The sequence below is a fragment of the Nerophis lumbriciformis genome, linkage group LG30 (assembly GCF_033978685.3).
Source record: "Nerophis lumbriciformis linkage group LG30, RoL_Nlum_v2.1, whole genome shotgun sequence".
Classification (NCBI taxonomy): domain Eukaryota; kingdom Metazoa; phylum Chordata; class Actinopteri; order Syngnathiformes; family Syngnathidae; genus Nerophis; species Nerophis lumbriciformis.
In genome coordinates, this window is record NC_084577.2 from 30,615,087 (window position 1) to 30,623,555 (window position 8,469).

Here is an 8,469-nt window from a genome sequence, read left to right on the forward strand (position 1 = left end):
AGCTGCAAGCAGCGTTGTTCGGGCCCGCGTATTTGGCAGGTGCTAGTCCTAAGTGTCCCAATACTTTTGTCTACTTTTAGTCTGAAGTGTCCCAAGACTTTAGTCTAGTGTACCTACCTTGTCTGCATAGTGTGGGCACGTTGGTGCTTCCTGCTTTTGAGCAGCCATCTTAAAAAAACAGCACCACAGGAGCATCAGTGCAGCGGGTCTTTGAAGGGTCATAAAATCAAAACCGGAGCAGGTATTAAAAATCCCATCTATACTTTTAATCACAAGTGTTTTATCTCTCACCTGTGTTAGTTTGAAGGCGAAACGACAAACGCGCTCAGAGGAGATAGATTTTGAAGAAAGGTGACCGGTTTTTACAAATATTTTGTTTTGAAGGGGGAATAGCAAACTTTCTGTTGATTTTTGCTGGGGGTTGTCAATTTATGAAATGTAGGTCTAAGTGAGACCTACATAGAGGTTTTTGTTTCATGTCTCTCCGACCTTCCCAGTGGGAGTTACAGGCAGTTTTGTCATTTTTTTCTTCCGAGGAGCAGTTTTTTCTCCGTTTTATCCAAAAATTGCTCTAGAGCGCAATTTTGAGATTTGGGGTTAGGTTTTTTTTATTGGATCGCAATTTTTGCCAGTCCTGATGTGTGTGCTCAGTTCGGTGAGTTTTGAAGCATGTTAAGGGGGTGAAATTACAGCTCAAAGAGGCAAAAGTGACTGTTTTTAGTACTTTTTTGTCTTGAAGGGGGAATTGCAAACTTTCTGTTGATGTTTGCTGGGGGTTGTCAATTTATGAAATGTAGGTCTAAGTGAGACCTACATAGAGGTTTTTGTTTCATGTCTCTCCGACCTTCCCAGTGGGAGTTACAGGCAGTTTTGTCATTTTTTTCTTCCGAGGAGCAGTTTTTTCTCCGTTTTATTCAAAAATTGCTCTAGAGCGCAATTTTGAGATTTGGGGTCAGGTTTTTTTATTGGATCGCAATTTTTGCCAGTCCTGGTGTGTGTGTTCAGTTTGGTGAGTTTTGAAGCATGTTAAGGGGGTGAAATTACAGCTCAAAGAGGCAAAAGTGACTGTTTTTAGTACTTTTTTGTCTTGAAGGGGGAATTGCCAACTTCCTGTTGATTTTTGCCCGAGAATATACTATTATGAAATCTAGGTCTAAGTCAGACCTACATAAAGAATTTTGTTTCATGTCTCTCCGACCTTCCTAGTGTGAGTTACAGGCAGTCTAGTTTTTTTTTTCCTAGGGGGCGCTAGAGCGTAATTTTGAGGGGGTTTTTTAAAGGCAATTTTCGCAGGTCCTGATGTGTGGGTCAATCTGGTGAGTTTTGAAGCATGTTAAGTGGGTCAAATTACAGCTCAAAGAGGCGGTCGGTATAATAATAATAAAGAATTAAAGCTGCAAGCAGCGTTGTTCGGGCCCGCGTATTTGGCAGGTGCTAGTCCTAAGTGTCCCAATACTTTTGTCTACTTTTAGTCTGAAGTGTCCCAAGACTTTAGTCTAGTGTACCTACCTTGTCTGCATTGTGTGGGCACGTTGGTGCTTCCTGCTTTTGAGCAGCCATCTTAAAAAAACAGCACCACAGGAGCATCAGTGCAGCGGGTCTTTGAAGGGTCATAAAATCAAAACCGGAGCAGGTATTAAAAATCCCATCTATACTTTTAATCACAAGGGTTTTATCTCTCACCTGTGTTAGTTTGAAGGCGAAACGACAAACGCGCTCAGAGGAGATAGATTTTGAAGAAAGGTGACCGGTTTTTACAAATATTTTGTTTTGAAGGGGGAATAGCAAACTTTCTGTTGATTTTTGCTGGGGGTTGTCAATTTATGAAATGTAGGTCTAAGTGAGACCTACATAGAGGTTTTTGTTTCATGTCTCTCCGACCTTCCCAGTGGGAGTTACAGGCAGTTTTGTCATTTTTTTCTTCCGAGGAGCAGTTTTTTCTCCGTTTTATTCAAAAATTGCTCTAGAGCGCAATTTTGAGATTTGGGGTTAGGTTTTTTTATTGGATCGCAATTTTTGCCAGTCCTGGTGTGTGTGTTCAGTTTGGTGAGTTTTGAAGCATGTTAAGGGGGTGAAATTACAGCTCAAAGAGGCAAAAGTGACTGTTTTTAGTACTTTTTTGTCTTGAAGGGGGAATTGCCAACTTCCTGTTGATTTTTGCCCGAGAATATACTATTATGAAATCTAGGTCTAAGTCAGACCTACATAAAGAATTTTGTTTCATGTCTCTCCGACCTTCCTAGTGTGAGTTACAGGCAGTCTAGTTTTTTTTTTCCTAGGGGGCGCTAGAGCGTAATTTTGAGGGGTTTTTTTAAAGGCAATTTTCGCAGGTCCTGATGTGTGGGTCAATCTGGTGAGTTTTGAAGCATGTTAAGTGGGTCAAATTACAGCTCAAAGAGGCGGTCGGTATAATAATAATGAAGAATAATAATAAAACCTTACAAATTCAATAGGTCCTTATGTCCCATTGCATAAGGACTCCCTTTGTCCTTATACGATGGGCCATGCGGGCCCTAATAACATGTAATATTTACATATTTTCATCATTCAATTCCAGAAAACTACACTTCCCCTTTAAGACCCTGACACACGGACTGGGACTCACCTGTACGGCATTCCAGTCTTCTGGGGATGACTGACCAGGGAGGACACGGTGATCCAGGTGAGAGGCATGATTTATCATCTAAAATGAACTTTCACCAACTCAGAGGCCATGCAGCAGCTCAATATGTCAATACAGCAGCATAATCAATCAATCAATCAATCAAAGTTTACTTATATAGCCCTAAATCACCAGTGTCTCAAAGGGCTGCACAAGCCACAACGACATCCTCGGCTCAGATCCCATAACTAGTGGTAACTAGCATAAGCTAGTTACCATTCTGTGATCACGGCGCCGCTAAAAGTAGTTCCTCGGCGTTAGCGCTTATAATAACTGTAGTTTCCTGATGAAACCTTAATCCTTCAAAAACGTCAAACAATAACGATGTGGGAACAAATGAGTTTGTTACAGTAAGAAAGAGTTAGAAAAAGTAAGAGTAAGGTCAAAAACTGTGTGGCTCGATTCCACCATACCCGACTGCCATTACCCATAATGCATTGTGTCCAAACCATATTACCACACGGATCCTTCCACCATATATGCAATTAAACGGTTACGTAATCTTCACTGTATTAAAGCAGTATAAAATAGTATGTCATCAAATGATTCAGACAAATGTAATGATTACAAATAAAGTGTACCTTATAATTATTCTAAGCATGCAACATATACATTTTCGTATTACGCAAATAAAGTAAATAGTCCCCTTTTGGCTGAATAAACATAAAGCACCTTCCATAAAATGTAAATGAACTTAAACAGCATTTAGGCTCCTACTATAACAATATTGTTAATATTCAGGTCACGACATGTAAATTGAGCTTTTTTTACAGGACTTAATGGGTGTAATTGTGCACTCTTGTTAGCCACCTCTTACTTGCCATATTTTACGATTTAGAATGCTTTAAAAAAAGGAAAAAATTGACACAATTCCCCTTTAAAACCTCTTAAGGCCCAAGCTGTTTGTTTACATGCTTTTTTTTAATTTCTCTTTGCTATTTGGGCTTATTGGACCCTAATTAGAATAAAAACTAAGAATCATCTTTTGATATAAATAATAAATAAATGGGTTGTACTTGTATAGCGCTTTTCTACCTTCAAGGTACTCAAAGCGCTTTGACACTACTTCCACATTTACCCATTCACACACACATTCACACACTGATGGAGGGAGCTGCCATGCAAGGCGCTACCAGCACCCATCAGGAGTGTACTTAGTCCATAAGTACACAAACGTGTACTTCCTGTTTAGTGACATGCTAATTCTTTTTTTTTTTTACACTTGTTTTTCCAAATTCCATTGTATGTTATACTCTTCTGACACCACCAGATGGCAGTATAAGTGTCCACATAAGTGGCCATAAGACCCCAATTCAGCAGTGTACACAATTTTGGAAATAAGAGCTAAAAGGTGCTGTCCACGCATGTGGCCACTTAGCCTTTAGAACAGGGGTGTCAAACTCAAATACAGAGTGTGCCAAAATTTTAAACTGAACAAAGCCGCGGGCCAAGGTTGAACAAATTAACCTTTTAATAGGGACCCAAACAAGTTTTGCATTGAATATTGAACAAGCAAGGCTTATATAACTTTATAGTGACATGCAAAATCCAGTTTCAAATAATAATAATTAAAAAAAATTAATGGTATATCAAATACAATTTAAATAAAAATTGAATGCCCCTTTTCTATTTGCAGCCTTCTGAGGTAAATATCAACATTAACTTTTTCCACAGGCTAATACATTTGAAAATAAAATAATGAATAAACCAACCATTCAGGACTTTAAACTGCTCAGTTTGCGACACACTGATCTAATCTGACGTGCCCAAGCCAGATACCTGACATCTTTTCTTGGATGCTAGTTCATTAATGTCGGGTCTCAGGCTTTGAGCTGAGGCAACCTTCATTATCCAACCAAGGTGTTCATCAGTCATTATATCTCGTAGTCCACCCGGACCACAGCCTTAAAGGCACTGCCTTCATCGTCCTCTACGAGCTGTCGTCACATCCGTTTTTCATCCATTCTAACAACGTGCCGGCCCAGTCACAAGATATGTGCGGCTTCTGTACGCACACACACGTGAATGCAACGCATACTTGATCAACAGCGATACAGGTTACACTGAGGGTGGCCGTATAAACAACTTTAACACTGTTAGAAATATACGCCACACTGTGAACCCACACCAAACAAGAATGACAAACACATTTCGGGAGAACATCCGCACCGTAACACAACAGAACAAATACCCAGAATCCTTTGCAGCATTAACTCTTCCGGGACGCTACAAAATACACCCCCGCTACCACCAACCCCCCCCCCCCCACACACACACACACACACCTTGTAGCGTCCCGGAAGAGTTAGTGCTGCAAAGGGTTCTGGGTATTTGTTCTGTTGTGTTTATGTTGTGTTACGGTGCGGATGTTCTCCCGAAATGTGTTTGTCATTCTTGTTTGGTGTGGGTTCACAGTGTGGCGTATATTTCTAACAGTGTTAAAGTTGTTTATATGGCCACCCTCAGTGTAACCTGTATCGCTGTTGATCAAGTATGCATTGCATTCACGTGTGTGTGCGTACAGAAGCCGCACATATCTTGTGACTGGGCCGGCACGTTGTTAGAATGGATGAAAAGCGGACGTGACGACAGCTCGTAGAGGACGTTAAAGGCAGTGCCTTTAAGGCACGCCCCCAAGACCGTAGTCCGGGTGGATGAGATATAATCAGAGGTGGGTAGGGTAGCCAGAAAGTGTACTCAAGTAAGAGTACTGTTACTTTAGAGATGTATTACTTAAGTAAAAGTAAGGAGTAGTCACCCAAATATTTACTTGAGTAAAAGTAAAAAGTATGTTGTGAAAAAACTACTCAAGTACTGAGTAACTGATGAGTAACATACACACACATATCATATATATATATATATATATATATATATATATGTATATATATATATATATATATATATATATATATATATATATATACACACACACATATATATATATATATATATATATATATACACACACACATATATATATATATATATATATATATATATATATATATATATATATATATATATATATACACACACACATATATATATACAGTATATAATTTATATTTATTTATTTTGCCGTTTTTGTTTACATGTTAAAGGTGTTTTAATGAATATACATGCATGTTTAACATATAGATTCCTTTCTTTCATGAAGACAAGAATATAAGTTGGTGTATTACCTGATTCTGATGACTTGCATTGATTGTAATCAGACAGTAGTGATGATAGCGTCCACGTTTTCAAATGGAGGAGAAAAAAAGTTCCTCCTTTCTGTCTAATACCACATGAAAGTGGTTGGTTTTTGGCATCTTATTTGTCCAGCTTCCATATTCGTTTTTATACACTTTACAAGAAATACATTGGCGGCAAACTCCGTAGCTTGCTAGCTTGTTTGCGCTGGCTTTCGGAGACTCTTGTTTTGAAAGCGCAGGCGCGATGGAGCGGCACTTTTATTGTGAAGACAGGAACTGTGCAGTCAGTCTTTAGGCTTTTGACGGGATGTACGGTTGAAATAAAAAAGGGTCTTTTTTCCTTCACACTTTTGATTGATTGATTGGAACTTTTATTAGTAGATTGCACAGTACAGTACATATTCCGTACAATTGACCACTAAATGGTAACACCCCAATAAGTTTTTCAACTTGTTTAAGTCAGGTCATGTGACCCCTGGCTCTGTTTGATTGGTCCAACGTCACCAGTGACTGCATCTGATTGGTGGAACGGAGTGAACATCACCAGTGACTGTATTTGTTGAAACGCAGGCACTATGAAGGTCTGTCTGACAGACCAAAACAAACAAAGCGTGCATTAACAGATCGATAAAAATTAGTAGCGAGTAGCGAGCTGAATGTAGATAAAAGTAGCGGAGTAAAAGTAGCGTTTCTTTTCTATAAATATACTCAAGTAAAAGTAAAAGTATGTTGCATTAAAACTACTCTTAGAAGTACAATTTATCCCAAAAGTTACTCAAGTAGATGTAACGGAGTAAATGTAGCGCGTTACTACCCACCTCTGTATATAATGACTGATGAACACCTTTGTTAGATAATGAAGGTTGCCTCAGCTCAAAGTCTGAGCCCGACATTAATGAACTAGCATCCAAGAAAAGATGTCAGGTATCTGGCTTGGGCACATCAGATTAGATCAGTGTGTTGCAAACTGAGCAGTTTAAAGTCCTGAATGGTTGTTTTATTCATTTTTTTATTTTCAAATTTATTAGCCTGTGGAAAAAGTTAATGTTGATATTTACCTCAGAAGGCTGCAAATAGAAAAGAGGCATTCAATTTTTATTTAAATTGTATTTGATATGCCATTGATATTTTTTTATAATTAGGGCCCGCATGGCCCATTGCAAAAGGACTCCCGAAGGGAGTCCTTATGCAATGGGACATAAGGACCTATTGAATTTCTAAGATTTTATTATTATTATTCTTCCGCAACTTTGCGCTGTAATTTGACACCCTTAACATAACAATTTTACACACACATCAGTAATATACAGCAACACTTTTTATCAAAAAACCAAACCTCAAAACTCAAAATTGCGCTCTAGCGCCCCCTAGGGAAGAAAAAAAACTAGACGGCCTGTAACTCCCACTAGGAAGGTCGGAGAGACATGAAACAAAAACCTCTATGTAGGTCTGACTCAGATCTAGATTTCATAATAGTACATTCTCGGGCTAAAATCAACAGGAAGTTGGCAATTCCCCCTTCAAGACAAAAAAGTACTAAAAACAGTCACTTTTGCCTCTTTGAGCTGTAATTTGACCCCCTTAACATGTTTCAAAACTCACCACACTGAACGCACACATCAGGACTGGCAAACATTGCGATCTAAAAAAAAAAACCTAACCCCAAATCTCAAAATTGCGCTCTACTGCAATTTTTTAATAAAACGCAAAAAAAAACTGCTCCTCGGAAGAAAAAAATGACAAAACTGCCTGTAACTCCCACTGGGAAGGTCGGAGAGACATGAAACAAAAACCTCTATGTAGGTCTCACTTTGACCTACATTTCATAAATGACAACCCCCAGCCTCCAATCAACAGGAAGTTTGCTATTCCCCCTTCAAAACAAATGTTTTGTAAAAACCGGTCACCTTCCTTCAAAAACGAACTCCTCTGAGCGCTTTTGTCGTTTCGCCTTCAAACTAACACAGGAGAGAGATTGAACCCTCGTGATTACAATGACAGACGCGCTTTTTTTCTAACTGCTCCGGTTTTGATTTTATGACCCTTCAAAGACCCGCTGCGCTGCTGTTTTTTTAAGATGGCTGCTTAAAAGCAGGAAGCACCAACGTGCCCACACAATGCAGACAAGGTAGGTACACTAGACAAAAGTCTTGGGACACTTCAGACTAAAAGTAGACAAAAGTATTGGGACACTTATGACTATCACTGGACAAAAGTATTGGGACAGTTAGGACTAGCACCTGCCAAATACGCGGGCCCGACCAATGCTGCTTGCAGCTTTAATTATTATTATTATTTGAAACTGGATTTTGCATGTCACTATAAAGTTATATAAGCCTTGCTTGTTCAATATTCAATGCAAAACTTGTTTGGGTCCCTATTAAAAGGTTAATTTGTTCAACCTTGGCCCGCGGCTTTGTTCACTTTTACATTTTGGCCCACTCTGTATTTGAGTTTGACACCCCTGCTTTAGAGGTTTAAGACCCTGACACACGGACTGGGACTCACCTGTACGGCATTCCAGTCTTCTGGCTGACCGTGTCCTCCCTGGCCGGTCCAAACATCTTGTCCAAACACCTGCTCTCCATCTCTCGCCGCGGCGCCCCCCGC

The 8,469-nt window shown here is 39.4% G+C and overlaps 1 protein-coding gene across 1 annotated transcript in view; it reads right to left on the bottom strand.

The window, feature by feature from the left end:
* kcnab1a (potassium voltage-gated channel subfamily A regulatory beta subunit 1a) overlaps positions 1–8,469 on the bottom strand; it is a 148,937-nt gene extending 140,468 nt beyond the window's left edge. Inside the window, exon 1 of the mRNA XM_061925893.2 lies at positions 8,368–8,469. Coding sequence (XP_061781877.1) covers positions 8,368–8,447 — 80 coding nt within the window. The 5' untranslated portion in view covers positions 8,448–8,469. The remainder of the gene's footprint in view (positions 1–8,367) is intronic.